General features: G+C 40.1%; 1 protein-coding gene and 1 pseudogene across 1 annotated transcript in view; both read right to left on the reverse strand.

Annotated features, from left to right (window-relative positions):
• The window catches only part of EFHC2 (EF-hand domain containing 2), a 198,236-nt gene that overhangs the window by 147,140 nt on the left and 23,260 nt on the right, over positions 1–27,836 (reverse strand). Inside the window, exon 2 of the mRNA XM_004064037.5 lies at positions 19,645–19,833. Within this exon, the coding sequence (XP_004064085.1) occupies positions 19,645–19,833 (189 nt within the window). The remainder of the gene's footprint in view (positions 1–19,644; positions 19,834–27,836) is intronic.
• On the reverse strand, positions 15,837–17,802 carry LOC109024621 (ribonucleoside-diphosphate reductase subunit M2-like; annotated as a pseudogene).

Below are 27,836 nucleotides of genomic sequence, written 5' to 3' on the forward strand. Positions count from 1 at the left end.
AGGTATTTCTTTTCCTTTCTTTCTTTTTTTTTTTTTTTTTTTTTTTGAGACAGAGTCTCGCTCTGTCGCCCAGGCTGGAGTGGCAGTGGTGCGATCTCGGCTCACTGCAACCTCCACCTCCAGGTTCAAGCAATTCCCCCGCCTCAGTCTCCTGAGTAGCTGGGATTACAGGTACGTGCCACCATGCCCAGCTAATTTATACACTCTATTTTTTTAGGTGAGAAGAAACATCAAAAGAAGTTGAGGGACCAGGAAGTAGGTCCTCTAGAGATGAGGAGGCATTCTGCTGGATGGCTTTCTTAAATGTTTCCTCCAGAGTTATCAGCCTCATTAATAGAGGTTTTTGTCTTATAAGTGCCCCTGATTTTATCAACTGACATGATTTCTTGTTCTGTTATGAATGCATATGGCTCTAGTCATCCAATAATCCCATCACAATTTCACCACATCATCTATAGGCACTTTTTTTTACAGTTAGCAATGTCATCTTCATCATCACCTTGATTTAGAACCATTTCAGCTATTATAGGTTGGCAAAAATAATTACAGTTTTTGCCATTGAAAGCAATGGCAAAATTTTTGCCATTTCTTTGCTTGTTTCATAATCAGCATACCATTAAATGGCACGTGTTCACTGTGATACTGATGGACTCACTCTTTCAATACATGTTTGAGACCTTCGTTTTTAGCTTTATGCACTGTTTTTCTATTTTTCATTAATAACCTCTATACATCACTTTTGTATAGAACTTCAACTGTTTATCATTCTGTTTCTTCAGGTCATATATAGTGGTCACTCCAACACCATACTCTCCTGTAAGATGCTTCACAGTTACACTGCTGTCCAGTTTCTCCCACAGCTTGACTTTCTATGCTATGGATACACATAAATCCTTCCTCTTACCCACAGGGCTATCTTCAGACCTATTTGACATTTTCAACAATATCTTTACACCACAGAGCAGAGAATAAGCAAAAATACACAATGAGTAATGCACGAAGGTCTTGGTCCTACACGGGGAATTGTGGGGAACGTGCCGTTGGCATATCCAGCCTGCACATGTGCCATTTTATTACACTTTGTAGGTATGCTTGTTTGGGGGAATCTGGACATGTGCAAAGAATCTATACTGTAGGTGAAGGGGGTTGGAAGGGCTTTTTCTTCCCTTGGGATGCTGAATAAACTGTGTTGTGCACTTGTGTTTTGACTGTGACCCATCACATGAGGGCAGGTGTGGAATTTTCCACTTGTGGCATCATGTCAGCACTCAAAAAGTTTTCAGATTTGGTATACTCAACGTGTGTGTGTGTGTGTGTGTGTGTGTAAAATTAGCAGGAATAATATGAGAACCAAGGCAAAAACACTCCTTCATGCCATCGTTTTGCAATATTACGTATTTTTTAAAAGCTGGATTCCATGCAAAAGAGTCAGAAGAAAGATGCTTGGAGATGATGCCCTTTATGTTCTCCTCCAGTCCAAAGAATTTGTTCTATAATTCTAGTAATTACCCAATAAATTGGACCTCCCAGTACACTGGATGATTTTAATGATCCCAAAGTATGTTATTTATTTCCCACAAATGCATCACCAACCAAGGTCACGAAATGGGTACCTCATACTGAAAGCCTCCCTTACTAATGGAAAATAATACAAACCAAACCAGCCACAGAATACCTGCTAAGTTCAAAGCTCTGTGCTGTGGATACAACACTCAATAAGACAATCTCTCCAGCTACAAAGAGCACACAGTCAAGTAAGGGGAATAAGACTATATGCAAATAACTGCAAAACAGAGTATGGTACCTCCAAATAATGATAATGCATTGGAGATAAAAGCTAAAAGCCATTAGGAAAGACTTAATAATATTGTAGCTCCATATATATTGCCAAGTTGTCTTCCATGTGTCAGGCGTTGTGCTAAGCTCTGAGAATTCAAAGCTAAATAAAATAGCCAACACTGATTAAGTACTTATAATGGGTCAGGCATTGTATTAAGCACTTTTATACTCTTATCTCATTTACTCCTCACAAAACACCAATAAAGTAGGTAATACTGTGATTCTCATTTTATAGAATTCAAGATTTGGGAGGTTAAGTAATCTACACACAGTCTCAAAGTAAGAGAATGAGACAGCTGGGAACACAAGATGCCTAGCCTCAGAGGCCACAAGCTTAATCACTATGCCCTGAACTGCCACAAAATCTCCACTCACTCCTGCTCAGTGGAGGACACAGAGAAGAGTAATAAGGGTTTATGAAAATGCTCCAAAAGGAGAGGGAATTGCCAGTCACCTGAAAGTATTAAGCAGAAGGCATCATGGTGGAGGTAACATCTGAAATGGGTCTTCAATGGGCTGAAAGACGGAGTAAGTGGACAAGAAGGGAAGGGCATTCTCTGCAAAGGGGAACAGCATGTACAAAGTTATGGGAGCATAGGAGTGTTCGGTATGTGGGGTACTGCAAGTCATTTTGTGTGGCTAAGGGTTGAGTGGTGATGGGGGAGCAAAGGAGATGAGACTACAAAGGTACAAGAGCCAAAATATAGGTGGTCCCTAAGCCATGCAAAGGAGGTCAAAGGAGTCTAAACATTTTAGAAAGTTAACTCTGTAGCAGAGTGGGCAGTTGAGAAAGGGAATTATATTGAAGGCAGGGATGCCTTCAATGGAGGCTACTCTCCAGGTGAAAGATGAACTAGGATGGCAGCAGTGGCCATGGAAAGAAGCAGACTGATGAAAGGGAGATTTCAGAGGGAGATGAGAGGACTTAGGTCAACTGATCAGTGTTGGGAGAGGGGTGGGTAATGGCAGTTCTCTTATTTGTGTAAGCATACACAAAAATATATAATTTAGTAAGTTAACATTTAGAAGTAACTCAAATAATAAGCCAGTGTGGCTTAGTCTCAGCATGGTAGTATATTCAAAGAAAAGGCCCAGCAACTAATAGCAATTGAAAATCCTGTTTCATCTTCACTTAGACCTCCAAGGAAAATCTAAAGGTGATCCAATTTATGCTGCACATCCACACTTCTCCCCCAAAAAAGCCTTTTCTCTCTTTTTCGATTCTCACGAGTTTCACATTTCATCACCATCAGTGCTCTCCCACTCATATTCTCTCTCCCTCCTATCCACTTCTTCCTTTCCTATATCCCACAAAGCATAAGAACAACTGAAAAAGTCAGAAGAATCCTTAGAGGATGGAGGTGGAGAAAAGTGGAGTGAGCAAAGACAAATTTTTGTTTAGCAGGCAGGATATGTGGAAAAGGAGAAAGCTGGGAACACACAATAATATTATCTCCATTACCTACCCATAAGAACCAAAGCTTCAATTCATAAAGCTGACTGTAAAAGCCAAGTAGACCAGAATTGAAAATAGTTTTAATATGTAAAACTATTAAAATATGATATTTTTGATATGTAAATATAAATGCAAAAATAAATGCTTTGAAATTCTGAATGAAAAATATCAACAAGTGGAATCAAAGAGAAATAATAAAATGCATGCAAAACATATTTCATATTTTAAGCCAAAAAAAGGGGGGAACATGGTAGACTGCAAAGGAAGTACAATTTCAACTAAACATAAAAGGACCTGCATGAAATTTCTAGAACCTAGAGGATCATGGTATAAAATCTATGAGTACAGTTATGAATAATAGGCATGTAAATACAATTGTAGCAGCCTATTACTGACTGCTATTAGTTCAGAATAATGAAAAAATAAAATAATTTAAAAGGTAGTTATTTATCACCTTTCCTCCTAAAAGACCATTAAGTAAATTTGCTAAAATAGAAGAGACATGACAAAATCTTTTGTTTAAACAATATATGATTTTATGAACTACCCTAATTTCAACATAAATGGTGCCCAGAACAATTGGAAAGAGCAATACAATGATAGCTTAATAGCTGCTTTTTAGAACTCACTGGGCTCAGTGGTAGCATCTCCAAACTTATTCTTCTGGAAAATCCCAGAATTTTTCCCAAAGAAAAATGCAAGAATCCTGTAGCACAAATGAGCATTGGGATAGTCCCAGCTTATGCTTCACTTCCCCTAGGAAAACTGCTCTCCCCACCCCATGTAAGGAAATAATTCTTCGTGACTACTATGACCTGGGCATTTGACATGCATTACCCATTTGATACTCACGGCAACTCTAAGGTGGGTTTTGTTATTCCCACTTGACAGATGAGGGAATTCAGGCTAAGAGAGGTTAAAAACATGGCCAGGATGAAATAGGTAATAGATGGTAAATCCAGGTTCTAAACCTCAGTCTAACTGAAAAGCCTTGTTCTTTCTACTATACCAAAGAGCCTGTCATTAAAGAGGTATTGCAGGCAGGCCATGTTTCCAAAGAACACCCTAGACACTGCACACAGAGTTAATTTCAGACAACACTCCATTTGGAGAGACATATATACCCTGGGTCCAGCCCTAGGGGAAAGGGGAAGGGGAAAGGCCCTAGTAATAATAATATCAATGATGGGCTGGGCACAGTGGCTCACACCTGTAATCCTAGCACTTTGGGAGGCTGAGGCAGGCAGATCACGAAGTCAGGAGTTCCAGACCAGCCTGATCAACATGGTGAAACCCCATCTATACTAAAAAAAATATATAAAAATTAGCTTGGTGTGGTGGTGTGCACCTGTAATCCCAGCTACCCAGGAGGCTGAGGCAGAAGAATCATTTGAAACCGAGAGGTGGAGGTTGCAGTGAGCTGAGATTGCACCACTGCACTCCAGCCTGGGTGACAGAGCGAGACTCCATCTCAAAAAAAAAACAAAAAACCGAAGATGATGATGATGACAACAATGATGATACTCTCCTAAGAAGAGAAGTCAGCAACTGCAAGGCCAGAAACAGGAGAAGACAAAGTAAGGAAAGGAAGAAAGTTAAATAGGGCACTCACAATAGAAGATGAATAAAAATGGATGAAAGTAAAGAGAATGAGGATGAAGAGACAGAAGTCCAATAAAAGAGAAAAGAAAACAGAAAAAAGGTAAAAAAATAAAAATAAAAATAAAATTAAAAAAAAAAAACACCAGAAGGGAAGGGACAAGAAGGTTGAGAGAGATGGAATAAAAGAAAAGGAAATGGGACAACATTGAAAAAAGAATGGAGATAAGCATTTCTTCATATCTTTGAATAATGTGGTGTTATTAACATCTTAAAGTATTTTAAAACCTCTGAAGGAGGTTAGAAGAGTAATTTGAAAAAATGGAAGCAGAATGTTTTAAAGTAAAGGGATATCAAACCAGAGGACTAAAAAGGACAGTAAAATGCCCAGAAATCTGTTATAGTATATTATTACATGAATTTGCTACACTTTGTTTATATACACATTGTCAAAGCTGCGCCTCAAATCTTAAATCTCAAACAGTAAGCTAGACTCCAGGGCAGATGCACCATAAGATTCCGTTTATCTGAAATCCGAGAAAAAACGAAAGACTAAACTATGGTGATAGAAGTCAGAACAATGGGAAAGGGCTAAACGAATTGGGGGAATAAGGGAACCTCCTGAGGCAACAGAGACGTCCTAGACGGTGTCTGGGGTGGTGGTTACACAGATGCATACATTTGTCACAACTAATGGAATTGTATACTTAAAATAGGCTCATTTTGGCCAGGTGTGGTGGCTCATGCCTGTAATCCCAGCGCTTTGGGAGGCTGAGGCAGGCAGATCACGAGGTCAGCAGCTCGAGACCAGCCTGGCCAACATGGTGAAACCCCGTCTCTACTAAAAATACAAAAATTAGCCAGGCGTGCTGGCGGGCATTTGTAATCCCAGCTACTTGGGAGGCTGAGGCAGGAGAATCGCATGAACCCAGGAGGTAGAGGTTGCAGTGAGCAGAGACCACGCCATTGCACTCCAGCCTGGGCAACAGAGTGAGACTCTGACTCAAAAAAAAAAAAAAAAAAAAAAAAAGGCTCATTTTATTACATATAAATTATACCTCAATAAAGTTGATTTTAAGAATTAAAATGAAGTTTACCTCAATAAATGAGGACTCAAACAGCAAAATCCTAAAGAACACAGTTATTCTGTATCCTGAACATGGTGGTGGTTACATGAATCTATCTATGGGATAAGATTCCATAGGACTGTTAAACTAAGGGGGAAAAAGTGAGTGCATGTAAAAACTGGTGAAATCCAAATAAAGTTTGCGGTTTAGTTAATAGTATTATACTGTAAACCAAAAATAAAATTCTAAGCCCCCCAGCCATCTGAACAGATCCCTCCTCTAGGCCAAGGACATTCCCAAGTTAGCCTGAAAAACTAGTTTCAGGCCATGATGGGAAGGGGGAACCAGACATTCCTTATTATACCCTCCTCCCTTTTGGAATTCAGGAAAAGTTGACCAGCATTATCATCAACACAGACCTTAAGTCTGATAAGAAACATTTACAATCTATTCTGTCTGAAGCCTGCTTCCTGGAGGCTTCATCTGCATGATAAAACGTTGGTCTCCACAAGCCCTTATCATAACCCAGACATTCCTTTATATTGATAATAACTCCTTCAACCAATTGCCAATCAGAAAATCTTTGAATCTGCCTGTGACTTGGAAGCCTCTCCCCGGCTTTGTGTTGGCCCGCCTTTCCAGATCAAACCAATGTACATCTTACATATATTGATTGATGTATTATGTCTCACTAAAATGTATGAAAGCAAGCTGTACCCCGACCACCTTGGGCACATGTCGTCAGGACCTCCTCAGGCTGTCACAGGCACATCCTTAACCTTGGCAAAATAAACTTTCTAAATTGATTGAGACCTGTCTCAGATACTTTGGGGTTCACAATGCCAATGCTGATTTCCTGCATTTTTGTTCTTGTTTTACCATGTTGCAGAAGGTAAAATCCTGGTTTTGATAAGGTATATCAAATTGTTATATAAGATGTTATCATCGGGGAAAGCTGTGAAAAGGGTATTCAGGAACTCTCTGTACTATTTTTGTGACTTTTTGTGAGTCCAAAATTACTTTAAAAAAAAATTTTTGAAGAATACAGTTAGATTATATGGTCTATGGCATTTGTGCTATCACCCACCATCAGTGTTACAAAAAGTGAGTTTACCATAGGGTAGAGTCCTGCAAATACAAAATAAAGGAAGGTAAAGAATTTTTTTTTTTTAGTATTTCAAATAAACTTGCAGCTGGTTTGAATTCAGAGGGGGAAGAATACATAAATAACCATGACTTTTATAGATTAAAAGTTCAGAACAAAATATAAATCAGCCTAAAATTTAAGACAACAAGTCAAATAGTGACTATCAGTTTCTTCCTAATTTGTGAACTAAAATCTTACAAATGACAAGGGTTTTACGTTCAAAATAACTATAATTAGTGTGCACAGAGGATGAGGCAGCAAGAGGGTAGTCATCTGTAAGACAAGAAGAGAGGCCTCAGGAGAAACCAACCCTGCCAGCACCTTGACCTTGGACTTCCAGCCTCCAGAACTGTGAGAAAAAAAATTTCTGTTTAAGCCACCCAGTCTGTAGTATTTTGTTATGGTGAAATCGTCTTTACAAAAATCATAATTGAGAAAATTATTACAGTGAAAGAGATCTGACCTAACCAACTCTATCTTGCTTCTAACCTCCAAGCTGTCCTTGTTCATTCTGAGGCATAGGTCAAACTAACTTCAGGAGGAACTTAGTGTATAGTTAAACTTTGAAACAAAAACATACTAGCCCTTTCCCAAAACAACCCCTTCCTGCCTAGGGACTAGACTGCCTTTGCAGAACTAACGAATTAGCCACAAGATTAGTGATTATGGTTTAGGAGTCATATAGCTGGAGGCTGCAAGATTCTAAACCTCCCCAAATTGCTCCTGGGGATGAATAAGATCACTATTATAAAACCTAACATCACCAGGTACAGTGGCTCACACCTGTAACACCAGCACTTTGGGAGGTCAAGGCGGGCAGATCATGAGGTCAGGAGATCAAGACCATCCTGGCCAGCACAGTGAAACCCCATCTATGCTAAAAATACACAAAATTAGCTGGGTGTGGTGGCACGTGCCTGTAGTCCCAGCTACTTGGGAGGCTGAGGCAGGAGAATCGCTTGAACCCAGGAGATGGAGGTTGCAGTGAGCCAAGATCGCGCCACTGCACTCCAGCATGGGCGATAGAGTGAGACTCTATCTCAAAAAAAAAAAAAAAAGAAAAGAAAAGAAAACCTAACATCAGTGCTTGAGATATTTTGCAGACCCTGTACTCAATGGATCAGCTGGCACCACCCAGATTGACAAACTGGCTCATCTGGCCTTGTGTCCCCCACCCGGGAACAATTCAGTGCAAGAGGACAGCTTCAACTCCCTATGATTTCCAACCTGACCAATCAGCACTCCCCACTTTCCAACCCACTCCCCCCCCGACCACCCCGACCAAATTATACTTAAAAAACCCAATTCCTGAGTTTTGTGGGAGACGGATTTGAGTAATATTAAAACTCTGGTCTCCTGAACAGCCAGCTTTGTGTGAATAACTCTTTCTCTATTACAATTCCCCTATCTTGATAAATGGGCTGTCTAGGCAGCAGGCATGGTGAACCAGTTGGGCAGTTACAATGGCAACCCAAACAAACTAATATTTTAAGCTGGAATTTATATACCATAAAATTTACTACTTTTAAGCATACAGTTCAATGGCTTTTTGTAAATTTACAGAGCTGTGTAATCATCACCACAATCCAGTTTAAAACATTTCTATCACTTCCCCCACAAAAGTCCCCTCTCCCACCATCAGCCCCAGTCAACTGCTGATCTGCTTTTTCCTATGTATTTGCCTTTTCTAGGATTTCATATATATGGAATCATATAATAGGAAGTCTTCTGTGTCTGGCTTCTTTTACTTAGTGTAATGTTTTTGAGGTTCACCCATGTTGTAACATATATATCATTAGGTTTCTTTATTGTTGAATAGTTTTCATTATGTAGATATACCATATTTTGTTTATCCATTATTACTTAAGGGACATTTGGGTTGTTCCCTGTTTTTTGGCTACTACGAATAATGATGCTATAAACATTTCACACACAAGTTTTTCTGTGAACATGTTTTAATTTCTTTTAGATGGATACATAGAAGTGGAATTACTGGGTCATGCAGCAAGTATATGTTTAACTAAGAAACTGTCAAACTGTCTTTCAAAATGGCAGCACCATTTTACATTCCTACCAGAAATGTATGAAGGTTCTAGTTTCTCTACATGATCACCAACACTTAGTGGTAAGAGTCTTAAAATTATAGCCATTCTAATGGGGATGTAGTGGTGCCTACAAAAGTTAAAGTTCAAAGAGACAATTTTAACTTTGGACTAATCAGAATAAGCCACAGGCCTAGTTACTGATAAAAAGTTTTGGCCTGAGGGAAGGGCCTTAAAATGTTGTCAAATAGCTAAATTCTAGGTTTTAGAAAAGAGGGAAGGAAGAACTCTCTTCTTTAGTAAAAGGCTCATTTATGATTCTCATTCTTTTTATTCCAAAAACATTTATTCCAGACTTAGGGATTATTTTTATTAAGTGCCTTTTGAATTTCAAAAGAAGATTAAAGAAACCTACATAATACAATGAAATTGGAAGCTTTATCACTTTAATATAAATTTAAAGACTAAGTGTTTTATTCTTAGTGACAAATGCAGAATGCATAGTTGAGAATTTGGGGTATGACATGGTTGATTTCAGGCAAGATTTTTTATTTCTTCTCTAAAACTAAATAGCTGAAGATCTGTGTACTTGTGATGTAAAACATGGGATTAAAACGGCAATGTATTGCAATTACGTTGTCTTATAATTATACATGTTGGTGTCTTTTATGACATGGTAATAGCAAGAGTCAGACAATCTGAAAATTATATAAACCTAAAGAAAGATTTCCATTTGAAATTTCAGGTATGGTTTAAAGGTATATCTAATGTATTTTCCAGTTTTTTTAAAAGCTTAATTGTATTTTATTTTTATATATTCTGATTATATTTTACAACATTCCTAACTGGCTTTAGGCAAAACTTCAAGAATCTGTATTTACGTATTGTTCTTTGTTAACCAAGTGAAATTATAATGTACCTGATCATTCGTTAATCCTACTGCAGGAAAATTAAAAATTCTAGCTAGTACTGGGTAAGAAAGAGAAAAGTAGCCCCTGACATCCAGGAGCCGGCCTATACTATCAGCTGGTCTTGGTGCTGTTACAAGCTGGCCTGGCATCCACAGCTAGGCCTTGGTGTTCTCCTGCTAAACAAGAATAATTTCAGAGACCACCAACATCAGACAAGGCCACTCTGTGACCGTGACGGATCAAGACAAAACCAAGACCACTCCACAGTCCCATCTAAACACAGAAAACGAACCTTGTCCAGCCATGAAATGTCAAACATCCCCCTCTCCTGGCTCACAGAAGTGACAGCTGCTTCTCTCCCAATTATAGGTATAGACTCACTCTAGTCTGTTCTCTCTCTCTGAGATTTATTAAGATACCCAGTTGTAGATGTACCCCTACTTCCTGATAGCACCCAATCCAGAGCAAAGCCCTGCTTCCTTAATCACTCCCCACAATTACTTAACACAAGCCCAAATCCTATAATAAGCCTTTTCTAACACCTGCTTCATTAGACATCCCACAGTTGCTTAGGGTATGTTTTTTCCCTTGCTGCAAATGAATAATAAACTAACTTGTTTAATCTAAAAAAAAAAAAAAAAATCAAGATGACCCAAGGGACCAAATTATATTTTAAAAATTTATTTTTATATTGTTCAAATCATAGAGTCACACAGCTACATAAATAATCAGCTACATAAATAATCAGCTCATTACAAGCTCGATGTCAATTAATGTAAGTGATTAAAATTCAATTGTGCGGTCAGTAGTTTTGATTATAATCATTATGTTTACAATAGATGGAAAAAAAGAAATAATATTTTTAAATGTATGCATATCCCATAAGATCAACTTTTATCTTGCCACTTACTATAATTGAGTCATTTGTGAAATAGCAAACAAATTAGGCTAACTAGGAGCTGTTGACAAATGAAAAATGAGAGCAAAATTGTAGAGTCTATGTAAATGGGGCTTAACATCCAGACGAAAGTCATATAAAAACATTCAGTCATTTATATATTTCTAAATATTCCAACGTTTTATAAAAGCAGCTAACTATAGATCTTATACAGCCACCATGGCGTAGCATAAACTGCTAAATGCCAAATTTCAATTAATAATGAAGTAGTGGGTGCCTGATGTAATTAGAGAGTCCTAGGCCATTAGATCCAGGGTCTGGGCTCAGTTCTAGGATAAACAAGTTGAATTTGACTTTAGTCAAGTTTTAGACATAAATTGCCAGAGGTAAAAGGGCCTTACAGATCAGCTAGCCAAGTCCTGCATTATAGTTAAGGAAACTGAGGCTCAGAGAGGTAAAGTGACTAAGCCACAATCACACATATAGTTAATGGCAGGACCAGAACCAGAATCAGTGCCTCCAACACCCAGTCTCAGACTCTGGTTCCTGCTCCATTTCTCCTTGAGAATGATTCTTCATTTATATGATGAGGACAACCATCTATATTTGCTTCTTACTCATGGAGGTACTGGGATGATGACTGGAAATAACTGGCGTGAGTGATGCATTTTGTGACTCGGACAGTGTTCGTGTTCTGTGTTCAGACAGTTATGATCATGGAATAGTCTTGTTTTTGTCTTGGTCCCATCATAGTCTGCTTTTATTTAAATGAATTCAATGAAATAACTAAGTCTTTGAAGGGTGGGTGCAGTATTAAGCAAAATTCTTTTGCCTGTTTTTAGAAATTCTCCCGATGCTACGGGTTTTAAGCAAGTAGTACACACACTGTGTTTCTCAGTGGAAACAGTATTGGCATTTGAGGTAGAACAATTTTTCCCCAATGTAGGGTTGCCTTCCCCACACTGCAGGATATAAAATATACACTTGGCCCCTGGATACTCAATGGTAGCAGCACCTCCTGGTCAGGGCTGGCCCTAGGGTGAGGCGGTTTAAAACATCAAAATTAATGCAAGCCAGGCGTGGTGGCTCATGCCTGTAATCCCAGCACTTTGGGAGGCTGAGGGGGAGTGGATTACCTGAGGTCAGGAGTTCAAGACCAGCCTGGTCAACATGGCGAAATCCCGTCTCTACTAAAAATACAAAAATTAGCCGGGTGTGGTGGTGGGTGCCTGTAGTCCCAGCTACTCGGGAGGCTGAGACCGGAGAATCGCTTGAACTTGGGAGGCGGAGGTTGCAGTGAGCCAAGATCATGCCACTGCACTCCAGCCTGGGCAACAGAGCAAGATTCCGCCTCAAAAAAAATAATAAAATAAAACAAAATTAATGCAAAATATCCAGGAGAAACAAAATATCAAAATGCCAACTTTTTAATGAAGATTGGATCAGTATTACTGATTTTTCCTTTTGCCTCAGGCTCCAATATAACTTCCATGGCACAGTTGCTGATCTTGTCTTTATTTAAAATGTTGGCATTTTGTTCATCATGAATTTCTGGCATTAATTTGATTTTTTAAAATATTATACTAGCTTAATAACAGATAATAATAATAATTAGATAATAAAATATTATCTAGCTTAATTGCTGAGTTTGGGGGCACCCCTTAAATGTTGCACCGAAAGCAAGTGCCTCATTTGCCTTACCCTAGTCTGGCCCTGCTCCTGATCATTGTGACAACTCAAAACACCTCCACATATTTCCAAATACTTGCTAGGTTGAGAATCTCTGAAATATGGCCTGATTTTTCTCACATAACTACAAGTCCAAAGAGAGGCAGCCTGGGCTTTAAACAGTGGCTCCATGATGCCAACAAGGACCTAGGTTTCCTTTATCTCCGTCATGCTCACAAGATAGCTGCTGTGCCCTAGGAATTATGTCCTAGTGTAACCGCACCAGACTAATCTAGTTCAACTTTTGTATAACAAAATCGTGAGTTGTTTTTCAGTTGCCGTGGACCCCAGGGTTGAAGGTCATACAACCCGAGCATGCCCAGTTGAACCAAGTGTTCACAGGTGAAACCTAAGTGCTTGGACCAAGGAACAGGGACTGAATTAAGAAGTGGACCCCATATGGCAGGATCCAGGAACCAAAGAGATCGCGCTCTGGTGTCACCCCATAGCAGGATCCAATCAGATTATGCCTCCCAGCATCACCTCATTGCAAGATGCAATCAGATCACACCTCATTACACTATGCTTATAAAACCCGACCCAGCCCCCAGCTCCAGGAGACAGGTTTGAGTGTTTCCTCGTGTCTCCTTGCCAATCAACTCAATAAACCTTTCTTGCTGCAAAAACCTGGTGCTTTGGCGTTTGGCTTTCCCTTGCATGCAGGTAAATGGACCCAGTTTGGTTCGGTAACACTAGTTCCAGAAAGGAAAAACAAAAGGAGGGCAAAGGGCAGGAAAATCATACCTGCTGAGCCTGTTTTCATTAGAAAAATAGTAACTCTCCCACAAGCTCCACCCAATAAACCTTAATGCATATATCATTGGCCAAAAGTGAGTCATGCGGCCAGCCCTAGCTGCAAGGAGCCTGGGGAGGTAACACATTTAAGTGGGCACAATTCCAGCCTGCATAAAACTGTTCTGCCTATAAGAAGGAAGGGTAGAATGCATAAAGGATAAACAGCTAGAAGTGTCTGCCGCAGGGGCCATGCGGGATAACAAATACTGGCTCCTTTTCGTGATTGCAAAAGGCATTTTCTCTGCTTGTAATGTGATAGTCTACTTGAGCAAGGCATTTTGGTGGTTGCTTTCAGAATTATGGATTAAAACCTGGGATGTTGTCTTAGGTTGGGGTTCCATAGAGGCAGAGCCTGAAACAGGGATTTTAGTGCATGTGATTTATTAAGGGCAGACTCTTGGGAGAAACCTGTAAGAGAGTGAGGGAAGCATCAAAGGAAAGGGAAATGAACCGCGCAAGCAAGGATGCATTCTCAGGTCAAGTGTAGCCTTGGTCTGATGCACGAGGGGCTATGGAGCCTGAATCATAGCAAAGAATTATCCCCCCTTCAGGCAAGGAAGCTGACCTTTTTTTACCCTTGATAAATCAGTCAGTTATTAGCTGCCCCCTCTTGGGGGAAAGAGGCCAGTGTAACCTCTCAGGTGTCTCTGAGAGATGCAACTCCCATCAGCCAAGAGCAAGTCTCCAGAGAGGGTTACAGGTGTGAGCTGTTTGTCAAACCATTTGTCACAGCTGGGGGTGGGGGATCACCACCCCAGCATGGATCTGGGTGGGCACAAAGAGCATCTACTACAAATATTAATTTTAATACACTTTCCAAAGAACCGTCTTTATTTTTACTTTGTATTATTTGAGAGTGTAATGCTAGATATATTGCTAGGATTAAAAGCTACTGGAAAAACTGGCAACAAGTCGAAAACGTCTTTTTTTTTTTTTTGCCTTTCATTTTAATGTTGTACGAGTATAAGGACCATATAATCTGGATTAACTTTAGGTAACAATAACTTAAAAGACAGGAAAATGTATCATATTACAGAGATTTAAAAATTGACTATACCATAAATGATGAAGGAAACTAACAGTAGAACAGGACAATGTTCAAATAGCAAATACAATTAACAAATGGGGCCAAAAGATCAACATTTATCTCTCATCATCTTTCATGCAATGTCTCAGCTTTCTTCTCCCAAACATAAAGGCAGATTAATTCAAAGTAGCCGTATTAAGAATATTTGTTTATCATGCCTGTAATCCCAGCACTTTGGGAGGCTGAGGTGGGTGGATCACCTGAGGTCAGGAGTTCGAGACCAGCCTGACCAATATGGTGAAACTCTGTCTCCACTAAAAATACAAAAATTAGCCAGGTGTGGTGGCACATACCTGCAGTCCCAGCTACTCGGGAGGCTGAGACAGGAGAATTGCTTGAACCCAAGAGGCAGAGGTTGCAGTGAGCCAAAATCGCACCACTGCACTCCAGACTGGGCGACAGAGCGAGACTTCGTCTCAAAAAAAAAAAAAAAAAAATTCTGTTTCGTTCTGAAATTAATATTTGAATGGAAACTGTATGAATAACTCATGGTTTCCTACTGAAGTTTAAGATTCCCCTAGATAATACTCAGATTTAGACAATGCTAGAATAAGACACTGGGTGATTATTTTAAAGTATGAACTACAGGTAAAATCTAAAAGGACATACATAATAAAAAATTTCTGATTTAAAAGACATAGTAAATATAAATGAATTAACTCACACAACATACTTACACACAAACAAAACTAGAATAAACAACAACTTGTAGGAACCACCTCTAGTTGATTTTACCACTTAACAGGAGCAAGATCTTAGGTTGGTCATTTTGTTTAAGGATGACTTGAAATTTTACAATACTACCTTAGCTCCCACATATAAGTGCTTTTAAAGCATTATCTCATTTAATTTGATCATAGCACATAAAAAAGACCTCAATAAAAAGAGACATATTCTTGTATTAAAAGAAAAAAAAAAGAAAAAAAAACTCTTCAATAATTTTTTCTTATCAACTAGAAATTGGGGAAAATACAGTGAGAAATAAAATGGAACGGCTTCTCACACATATGAAGGCCCAGATCATGCCTAAATTTCTAGTGATTTAACTTAAGAAGCTCCTTGCCCTGAGAGATTCCTTTATCCCACAACACTCTACTCAGAGGGGGCAGAGAATCCCAGGACACTACCCAAGCCGCAGGATAAAAACACAACCTGTCTTCTATCTGGCACCAACAGACTAGTATCTATCTAAACACAGGACTGACTTTAAAGTTGGTTAACGAGTATTTTAATTCACTAAAATAAAACTTAGAAATTACATGCTTAGTCTACACAAGTTTAACTTACTTTAGTCACTTAGTGAATTGTGAATTGGCTCCCATTAGTGGTCAGGAGAATGCTTTGTATTTGGTGTAGAAACCAAATAAATCAAGCTATTATCGCCTTGTGAGTACAAACAATGTTTATTTGTTTGTAAAGTGCCAGTTTTATATTTAAGTAAACACTGAAATCTGTGCTGAAGCAGTGAGGCTGCATCTTTCAACTTTCAACTCCCTGTGCTGGTTAAATGACTGTTTAATCCTGCTGTGCCAAGCTCACTAGAGGGTCACCCCTCACTTTAAAGCCAAGACTGCCATTGTCACTGCTATAGTAAGTCACAGCCAGCCAGGCCTGCTGGCAAAAGGTGATACTACCAGCATTATAAATAAACAGGACTGGTTGTGAGGTAGCTACACAGTTTTAAAGATGCTGTTAATGAACATTATGGACAATTCATGGTGTGGCTAGTTGATAACACTTCAGCTGATTTTTTTTATGAGATGGAAAACAAATCAGCAAAATAAGGGCACATCTTCAGTTCATTTAGAAGTCAGCATTTAAGGTAAAAGAATTCTCTTTTGGACTTAACACCACTCCCATCCTCTGATACTCGCCTACTCTCCTCTCAAAGAAGTTAGTCTTTCAGTGAAATATTCTCCGTAAAGTCAAATGGGCTCTCTACTCCGAAAACCTTGCTAAAACCCAGTTCCAGCATAAGTCTGTCTGCCACAAACTCAATGTATTGCTTCATTAGAGTGCAATTCATCCCAATGAGCTTCACAGGCAAGGCCTCGGTGAGGAATTCTTGTTCTATCTGAACAGCATTGATAATTATTTCTCTCACTTTCTCCTCCGATGGTTTGTGTACCAGGTGTTTGAACATCAAGCAAGCAAAATCACAGTGTAAACCCTCATCTCTGCTAATAAGTTCATTGGAAAACGTGAGGCCAGGCATCGGTCCTCGTTTCTTGAGCCAGAATATCGATGCAAAAGAACCAGAAAAGAAGATGCCTTCTACTGCAGCGAAGGCTACAACATGTTCACCATAGGTAGCCTCTTTGTCCCCAATCCAGCGCAAGGCCCAATCTGCCTTCTTCTTGACACAAGGCATCGTTCAATGGCATTGAAGAGAAATTCCCTTTCTTTGGGATCTTTGATGTAAGTGTCAATAAGGAGACTATACATTTCAGAATGTATGTTTTCCATGGCAATTTGGAAGCCATAGAAACAGCGGGCTTCTGTAATCTAAACTATTTGGCTAAATCGCTCCACCAAATTTTCATTTACTATGCCATCACTTGCTGCAAAGAAAACCAGAACATGGGATATAAAATATCTCTCCTCGGGCTTCAGGGGTTCCCAGTGCCGAATGTCCTTGGACAGGTCCACCTCCTCGGTGGTCCAGAAGGAAGCCTCCGCCTTCTTATACATCTGCCAGATATCATGGTACTCGATGGGGAAGATGACAAAGCGGCAAGGGTTTCCTCTCAGCAGCGGCTCATCCTCCACGCCGGGGGCAGCTGCTTTAGTTTTCGGCTCGCGGGCTCCTGGAAGATCCTCCATGCAGTCTTGCTGGCCAGAACCCGGGTCCCGCTCAGGGCCGGCGGCCTGTTCACCTTGTCGACCAGGCTGAGCCCCTTCAGCGGCGAGAGCTGCAGCTGCTGCGGGTCCCTAATGTGCAGCAGCGGGACGCGGACGGAGAGCATGGTGGTGGCGCGGCAAAGGAGAGTGAGGGGCCGGGACCGGGCGGCTGGGATGGGGTGCACTGAAAATGTCTCATTTTTAAGACAAATGATTAACAAGTGTTGACTTGTTTTGTTGAACCGCTAATGTAGAAAGCGCTTTATAATTTGCTTGGGGTATTAACCAGGATCTAGTCTGTAGTTCACAGTCTCATCAGAGCACGTAAATATTTCAGTCTTAGTGTCTCATTTAAAGCTCAATGAATATTTAATAGAAGTTGACCAACAAAATAACTGAAAGAATTATGTTGCATTTAGTTAGACCTGAAATGAGCAAGCTCTTCGTTTACTCAAGTAGTCTGAAGCTAAAATTATTCCAGATTCATGAAATATTCTACATAAGTAATTAAAGGCCTGCAAAATAGGCTTGAAAGGCACATATTAAATATTGAGAAAAACATGAAATGACTTTTCGACTTGAAATGCAAGAGAATAGTTTAATATTAATACATTGTGGCCTACGATACTTATTCAGTAGTGGATTAGTTTAAAATATTGTCGATACCCTCTATTTTACATGAGGTAAAAATAGAATCTTTTCTTTGGCCCATGCAAAGTAAACATCCTATAAGATTGAGAGTAACAGAAAACTATGCATAATCCACCCAAGTCAGTCAGCCCAGAATTGTTTTTGAGCTCTGGGTCCAGCACTGAGCCAGGTACTGAAAATAATCCAAGAAAAGAATATTGGCCCATGTTGAAAGGAGAAATGGTTTCCCAGGAAGGAAGCCTCCCTGTGGTCTGTTAGATCACTATAAGTGTCAGAACTAGGCTTCAAAAAAAAATGTGCACTCTAATTGATCTACCCTATCACAGATGATCTACCCTATCACAGATGACATGGGGATGTGTCAATGTGAGGACATTTTAATTAGAATCAAAGTACTGCCAACCAATCCATGTTAAAAGCTGCTAAAAACCACCTGGTAAACTTAGCATGCTATGGTTTCAATTCTTTATCTAGTCCTGAACTATCTTTCAATTACGGGATCTAAAATAATCTAATAACTAGTTCTTTCTGGAGAACAGAACATTGGGCTGTGATACAGGGCTATCTGATAAACACAGCATATCCATATAGCTGGTCGCCTTTTCTTTCCTCTGATCTTAGCCTTTTTAAAAAATATTCAAATACATTCCTTTTTCTAACTGCCAATATGTCCATATGTATATGTGTGTGTATGTGTATAGACATATACATTAAAAAATTCCAACTCTTGTCTAATAATGGCATCACTTCCTTTCACTATTCTTCTTGCCACATCACATTTTAGCCCTTAGGGATGGGGAATCATTACTATGGTTTATTACTAATTAGTATGGAGAAAAGAAGAGAAGGCATTTTTCTATTCCTATTTAAAGCCACATTCAGACTCAAACACAATTATTTAGTCAATGGCAACTCAAAAGCAAAAGTGACAATCTGACGAGACTCTTAGTTTCTATAGGACAGATTATCCTGTCCAGTGAAGGAGATGAGAGAAAGGTTAATAAGCATTAGCCAAGAAAGATAAACATTTGGCATTCTGCAACCAATGTGCCTGATAAAAAAGAGCAGAGCAAGAATAATTTTTCTTTGTTTAGGATACTTTTATTCTTGAATTTATCTTTTCAGAAGAACTAACCTTAGTCAAAAGAAGCAAAATTTCACTTAGGAGGAATACGTTTAAGAGATCTATTGTATAACACAATGACTATAGCTAATAACAATGTATTGTATATTTGAAAATTGTAAGACAATAGTGTTTTCATCACAAAAAAAGAGAAGCACATGAGGTAATGCATATGTTAATTAGCTCAATTTAGCCATTCCATAGTGTATACATATTTCAAAACATCATGTTGTACACCATAAATATATACAATTATGTTTGTCAATTTAAACAAATAAAGACAAAGGGAGAAACACTAAAAATAAAACACTAAAAATAAAGGCAATAATAAGTAGAAAAGGCAAAAAGAAAAAGAACTAGCCTTAACATTTACACTGAAGACTCCTACTTTCTCAAAACTAAATTATTTAGCATTTGTAAAATGCTAAGACTGCATTCCTCCCAGTGTCATGTGACTTACCTGTTTATCAAAGGCTACCCATGATGGTACATCACTTCCATCTCCTTTAGGATATATGCTACATTTAGGCTTTATCTTTTGCCCCAGAAGTGGTTCTCCACCTATTCCAGGCTTTTCATCACTCACCAACATCATAACATTGTTGCAAAAGCCCCAATGTTGGGATTTGTGAAACTTCTCCTTTCCCACCTGTGAACATAAGAGACAACATAAAATAGCCAAAGTTACTCTTTATGACTTTTCTAACCTGTTTGTAAAATGTCAACACATTTTCTTACCATGTATTTTTCCCTCACAAAATGCAAATAAAGTGGCAAATAATTATGATCAATCTTTACCCATAAAGTTGTGTCACATTCTTAAATTTAATTCATTTTAATCAATTCAAAACATTGAAAAGCAGTAAACATAAACCTAATGTTCCATGCTATATAAAACATTAAAAAATGACTGTTACTGCAAGTAAATATTTAGAACATTAGCTTGCTAATTGGTCTTTCCTACTTGTTTGCCAAGAATGCAAACAGCAAAAAAAAAAAGAAAGAAAGAAAGAAAAAACTGCTCTGCTTCAGAATAAAAGTGTATGTAACTGTTTTCCACAGAAGTCTAAACATTATCTTCACCAAAACAGAGAACAAAATCTTTTCCTCATTAAAGTAAATGTAACAGGAAATTCTTCAGAGCTGACATTCTCCTTTAATTGAAAAACCTTAACTCCCACCTTTTCTGGTGATCTGGAGAGAGAGGAGAAAGCACAGATACAACTACCAAGGGTTGGCAAGGACATGGCCAACATCAACATTTGTGCACTGCTGGTGGGAAGGTAAAGTAGGACAATCACTCTGAGGAGCGATGTGGCAATACGAGCAAAGAGAGAGGCATATATGTCCTATGGCCTAGCCAATCCACTCCTACAGAAGTATCTTGTCTTAGGCACAAGGAACTGCATATCAGACTATTGTTATAGCATTGTTTGCAAAAGTGAAAAATAGGAAACCACTGAAATGTCTACCCAATAGCAGAAAAGATACATCTCTTTATAACATGGAATATTAATACAGAGTCTAATATTACACGTATCAATATAGACAAATCTAGGCCAGACACAGTGGCTCACACCTGTAATCCCAGCACTTTGGGAGGCTGAGGCGGGAGGATCACCTGAGGTCAAGAGTTCGAGACCAGCCTGGCCAACATGGTGAAACCCCATCTCTACTAAAAATATAAAAAATTAGCCGGGCATGGTGGTGGGCACCTGTAATCCCAGCTACTTGGGAGGCTGAAACAGGAGAATCGTTTGAACCTGGGAGGCAGAGGTTGCAGTGAGCCGAAATCATGCCACTGCACTCCAGCCTGGGCAACAAGAGCAAAACTCTATCTCAAAAAAACAAACAAACAAACAAACAAAATAGACAAATCTCAAAAACTGCCAGGCAAAAAATATAGGTAGCTGAAGTACACATAAAATTTCACAACACATATATAAAGCTGGAAAATACTCGAAAAATACGGTAATATTTATGGATAATACATGCATAGAAATGATAAGCAGCAAATTCAAGATTATATAATGTTCATGATAATAAATGAACACTCATATGCCCCACAGCCCTGCATAAAAAATAAATACCTCAGAGATAACTGAAGCTTTATCTCAGAGCTCATAGCCCTGCCTCCCTTATCCAGAGGTAACCATTATCCTGAATTTGCTTCTTTAATGTTAGCACACTGCCCAGGACTGTATATAGCCAGGGCAATAGCCTCTTGCAAAACATGATGCCTTGGCAGAGAAGTCTGATAAGGTCAAAAATACCTCATTTCCTTTTGTGGTAAAGGCAGCCTGGAAGAATGAGGAAGGCCTGAGCAGCCCTCCCCAGGGGAGTCAGGGCCATAACTGCTGCCCTGGGCAGATAACAGCCCAGCTCTAGGGCTGGGAGAGGAAAGCTAGATGCAGTGGTTAGGATGGTGAGCTGTAGCTGGCTCTGTCCCTTAGGGAATCAATTGTCACTACCTCCACCATTCCCTCCACTCTCTCTCTCTGTCTCTGTCTCTCTCTCTCACACATACACACACACACACTTGCTCACACATACAATCAGATTACCACAAGTCAGTCCCAGATCCCCATAAAACAAAGCAAAAGTTGGGTTTCAGAAAATGAATCGTGGAATAGTATAGAATTCAATAATGATATACTGTCTCCTAAAGCAAGTAACTCCGAGTAATCACAAAGTCACCTCGAACCAACAAATGTTTCTTAAGTACTTACTATAGTCCTAACTTTGTGCCAAATATATGAGTTAAAATAAGCATAAGACTCAGCCCCTGCCCTGAAGAAAAAAACCCACAATCTTGCGGAGGAAGCAAGATTTAGATATATAAAATGATACCGTTTGGATGTTTGTCCTCTCCAAATCTCATGTTGAAATGTGATTCTCAGTGTTGGAGGTGGGGGCCTGGTGGGAGGTGATTGGATCGTGGGGGCAGATCTCTCATGAATGGTTTCACACCATCCCCTTAGTGATAAATGAGTTGTCGCTCAGTTATTTCACATGAGATCTGCTTGTTTAAAAGAGTCTGGGACCTCCCCCTTCTCTCTCTTTCTCCCACTCTCACCATGTGATACACTGGCTCTCCCTTTGCCTTCCACCATGATTGGAAGCTTTCTGAGGCCCTCATCAGAAGCAAATGCCAACACCACACTTCTTGTACAGCCTGCAGAACCATGAGCCAATTAAGCCTTTTTTTTTTAATAAATTACCCAGCCTCACGTATTTTTTTATAGCAACACGAGAACAGCCAAATACAGCAAACAACTAGAAAACAGTACAGCTACCATTTTTGACCGCTTACTATGAGCTGGATGCTTTACTAAGGGTTTTATATCTCATTTATTATCTCATTTCACTGTCACAGAACTGTTTTAGCAGTGTTATTACTGCCATTTTTCCAATGAGGAAACCAAGGCAGAGAGAGGGAGACTGGCCCACCCAAGCTTACACAGTAACTAGTGGAGCCTGCATCTGAACCTAAGATCATGTGACCCTAAGCTCTGGTAAGTGTATAGCTAAGTGTATGGCTGACTAGAGCCATACACTGATGTGCTGGAGTAGTAGTGTTGAGGTTCTGTGGTTAACTGGATACTGTCTTGGGCCTGGAGGAATGAGATGAATTAGATAGGAGAGGAGAGGCAAGGATGTTCCAAGCAGGGTTAGGAGTGATGTACTGCAGCTGAGCTGACAGCACCTAGGAGAGGGGCGAATCTGGTAAAAAAGAAAGTCAAGGTCAAGTTTGGAAGGAGGGCGAGCTAGAGTAGAATATATAAGGAGGACTATATCATGAAAAGCCTCTCATGTAAATATCTTAAAAGTCTCCCTCATCAGGCCACTGGAATATTTACTAAAGCCTAATACCGGCCAGGCCCTATTCTAGAGAGTATGGTATAAAGATGAAGTCACAGCCAGCCTTCCTTCCCCTGAGGAGCTTTCTCCACTACTCACAAGTTTCCTCCATGGATCTAGGTTTCCATAATCACATGGGAAAAGCCCTTGCCACCGTTGAAGGCCTCACTCAGCTACCTGTCCCCCAGAATTCCACAATTTGTTATGTGTACCCTCCTCTTTGGTCAGACCACATCTTACAGCTTATAAGGTACCTTAATGTCTATTCAAAGTCATGTCCCTGGTCAGGCTATACTTCTACACAAACCCCTCTCCCCACCAAGGGTCAGCTCACATCCCACTACATAGTCATCCCTTCTACAAATATCTGGTGAGCATCCATTGGGTGCTAAGTTGTGAGAGACTTTGGGGACATGGCCTTGGGCAAGCCACAGCTCCCAACCCTAGAATAGAAGCCAGTCACTATGGCTCTGGATTTGGCAATGGGTTTCATACATGTGGCACCAAAAGCACAAGCAACAAAAGGAAAAATAAATTGGACTTCATCAAAATTAGAACTGTGTGTCAAAGGATACTATCAAGAGAGTGAAAAAATCCATAGAATGAAGTTTGGGTGAGGTGGCTCAAGCCTGTATCCCAGCAACACTTTAAGAGGCTAAGCTGGGAGAATCACTGGGGCCCAGGAGTTCAAGACCACCCTGGGCAATAGAGTGAGATGTCATTTCTAAAAAACAGAGAAACCCAGAGAATGACAGAAAATATTTGGAAATCATGTAAGGGTCTATTATATAGAATATATAAAGATTCTCACAACTCAGCAAAAACACAAACAATTGAATTTAAAAATGGGCAAAGGATGTGGTAGACTGCCACAGTTACTACTTGAGACTGTCACCACGACAGTTACTACTTTTACTACTTAAGACCGTCATTACAACAGTTACTACTGTTAGTACTTGAGACCGTCATTACAACAGTTACTACTGTTAGTACTTGAGACCGTCATTACAACAGTTACTACTGTTAGTACTTGAGACCGTCATTACAACAGTTACTACTGTTAGTACTTGAGACCGTCATTACAAGAGTTACTATTGTTACTACTTGAGACTGTCATTACGAGACTGAACGAAGGGGGATGAACATAGAAATGAAAACTTAAGACAAAAGAAACTGTTTTAAAGGAAGGGTCCGGGGAAGAAGAGAGCTCCCTGCTTCTAGTGAGCAAAGGCAGCCCCCCTGAGCTTCCACAGCCCTTCGTATTTATTGGGTAGAATGAGCAGGGAGGAGGAGGTAATGATTGGTCAGCTCCTTAATTGATCACAGGTTCATATTATTACTAACAGGCTTCAGATGTACCTAATCACAAGAAACACTGCACTTGGGGCATAACTGCCCTCAGCATTCCTTCTGGGTGGCAGATGCAGTTTGTCAGTTTGCCAACATTCTGCATTTATGAGAAAGTTTGCTGTTTACTCATATAGCCTCCAGTGGTATACTGAGTTGACCACGACCCTCATTTCTCCAAAGAAGATATACAAATGGCCAACAAGCACATGAAAATATGTCCAATGCCATTAGTCATTAGGGAAATGTAAATCAAAAGTACAATGAAGCCAGGCACAGTGGCTCACACCTATAATCTCAATACTTTGGGAGGCTTAGGCAGGCAGATCATTTGAGTCCAGGAGTTTGAGACCAGCCTGAGCAACATGGTGAGACCTTGTCTCTACATAAAATACAAAAATTAGCCAGGCATGGCGGTGCATGCGTATAGTCCCAGCTACTCGGGAGGCTGAGGTGAAAGGAGCGCTTGCACTCACGAGGCTGAGGCTGTAGTGAGCTATGAAGCTATGATCGCACCACTGCACTCCAGCCTAAGCGACGGAGACCCTGTCTCAAAAATAAGTACATATATACATACATATAATGTGATAACGCTTCACATTCACTAGGGTGGCTATAATTTTTTTAAAATGAAAAATAAATGTTGGTGAGGATGTGGAGACATTGGAACTGTCACACCTTGCTGGTGGGGATGTACACTAGTATGGCTGCTGTGGAAAACAGTTTGGCAGTTTCTCATTAAGTTAAACATAGAATCATCATATGATCCAGCAGTTGCACTCCTCAGTATATTCTCAGGAGAATTGAAAACATACATCCACAGAAAGAAACTTACACATAAATGTTCATAGCAGCATTATTTACAATAGCCAAAAGGTGGAAACATCCCAAATGTCTATCAGCTGATGAATGGTTAAACAGTTGTGGTATATCCATACAATGGAATGTTATTCTGCCGCCAAAGGGAACAAAGCACTGATATCGTGCTACCATGTGGATGAACCTTGAAAACATTATGCTAAGAGAAAAAAGCCAGATACAAAGGGCCACATATTATATGATTCCATTTATATGAAATATACAAAATAGGCAAATTCATAGAGACAGAAGGCAGATTAATGGTTGGCAGGGACTGGGAGGAAGAAAGAATGGGGAGTGACTGCTTACCAGGTACAGGTTTCCTTTGAAGTGATGAAAATTTTCTTGAAACAGTGGGGACAGCTGCACAGCATTGTGAATGTACAAAATGCCACTGAATTGTATAATTTAAATGGTTAAAATGGTAACTTTTATACTTTGTATATTTTACCACTATAAAAAAGAAAACCCCAGCCAGCATGAGATTCACACACCACAAATGAGCTATATGATGACCAAGCCCAGGGATGGGCAGATTCGTGAGGCCTTCTCTGACCACCAGCCCTTCGTCGTGTACATGCACCATAATATGTGCATATACTCGTGTTTGATTTGTCTCAACTAGATGACACATTTTTTAAACTCTGGGACCATGGTGTATATTTCTGCCTTTTTCTATGTCCCCTCACCATCTAACATATTGCTGCAGATACAGGAAGCCCATAAAACTTGAGTGGTAGATTCACTGGTTGCCAAATTGAACATTGTGGTCTGGATCAAATAGGCAACAAGGAGCCATTAAAGTTTCCCGAGGAACACAGGGACAATATGAGGCAGCACGTCTGAAGACAGATCCACTAAGAGTGGGCAGGGTGGGTTGGAAGGGGGAAGGTCTGAAGGCAAAAGACTTTTTTTTTTTTTTTGAGACAGAGTCTCACTCTTGTCGCCCAGGCCGGAGTACAGTGATGTGATCTCAGCTCACTGCAACCTCCGCCTCCCAGGTTCAAGCAATTCTCCTGCCTCAGCCTCCCAAGTAGCTGGGATTACAGGTGCCCACCACTACACCTGGCTCTTTTTGTATTTTCAGTAGAAACGGGGTTTCACCACGTTGGCCAGGCTGGTCTCAAACTCCCAGGCTCAAGTAATCCGCCTGCCTCAGCCTCCCAAAGTGCTGGGATTATAGGTATAAGCCACTGCGCCGGGCACAAAAGACTTTTAAAGAGGCCACTGCCACATCTTAACATGAAGATCTTCAACCAATCTTAAACTGAAACTGATTAAGCAAGCCACAGCATGCCAACCCTTGCGCTAACTGTCTCTGCACATAAACACCCGGGCCTCACTCTTTCCAGGGATGCCACCCTAGTTGGTAATGGAGACGATTTCAGAGGGCGCACAAGAATGTTCATCTTCCTCTATCCTCTTCCTTTCGATTAAGGCAAGGGTGAGTCTCAATTTGGTAGTACTGACTATACGTCCCAAATACTTGCCTATAAAAAAGAAAGCAGGCCTCAGGCTCCTACCTTTTTGTAGGCATCAAATCTAAAAACACTGTTTTGTTTTCATTTCTTTTTTTCTTACCATGACCTTCCACTTAGATCAAATGATGTGGTTTTCATTTATGGTAAGGATATAAAGTTTCCCTTTTAAATATGTTTTAGTTTTCCAAAAGTGATTCAATTCACAGAGAGATATTAAGTAAATAATGGATCGGTTGGCATGTAGATACATTTTTTAAATTCCAACGACAGCATGTATGCTTCTAAAGTTTCACAGCCTCTGACCCTATCAAACAAATGTCACAGGAGCAGATAAGTTTTTATTTATTTTATTTATTTTTATTTTTATTTTTTTATTTTCTTATTTTTATGAGACGGAGTCTCACTCTGTCACCCAGGCTGGAGTGCAGTGGTGCAATCTCGGCTCACTGCAACCTCTGCCTCCTGGGTTCAAGCAATTCTCCTGCCTCAGCCTCCCAAGTAGCTGGGATTACACGTGCATACCACCACAACCAGCTAATTTTTGTATTTTTAGTAGAGACAGGGTTTCACCATGTTGGCCAGACTGGTCTTGAACTCCCAGCCTCAGGTGATCCACCCACCCTGGCCTCCCAAAGTGCTGTGATTACAGGCATGAGCCACTGCAACTGGCTTGGAGTAGATAAGTTTAAAGCACCTGGGAGGAGGGCAGGAATTAAGAGACAGAGAATAGTGATCCAGGAAGCAATGTGACCCTCAGGACCCGTGTCACATCCACAGTGTTCAGGAGCCTGGAGCAGAACAAGGGAGAAGGCACTGGGATTAACTGGCAGGCATAACAAAAGGGCTGGCAGTAGACTGAAGATAATTAGAAGGCTCTGGCCAGAAGACAGAGTGAAGTGGTGGGATAAAGCCATGCAACTAAGCAAACAAAAGTGACTGCAGTCAATTTATGATTTCCATATTCACGTGGGTCCTAACTGTCTCTCCCTGCAGTACTGGCTTACTTGTGTCCCTGATAAGTCAGTGATCAACAGCATTAGCCTCTCCCTTCCATGGCCTCCTTTCAATGAACTCATAAAGACACTCAAGTCTTTCAACTCTCAGA

The sequence above is a fragment of the Gorilla gorilla genome, chromosome X (genome assembly GCF_029281585.2).
Source record: "Gorilla gorilla gorilla isolate KB3781 chromosome X, NHGRI_mGorGor1-v2.1_pri, whole genome shotgun sequence".
NCBI lineage: Eukaryota > Metazoa > Chordata > Mammalia > Primates > Hominidae > Gorilla > Gorilla gorilla.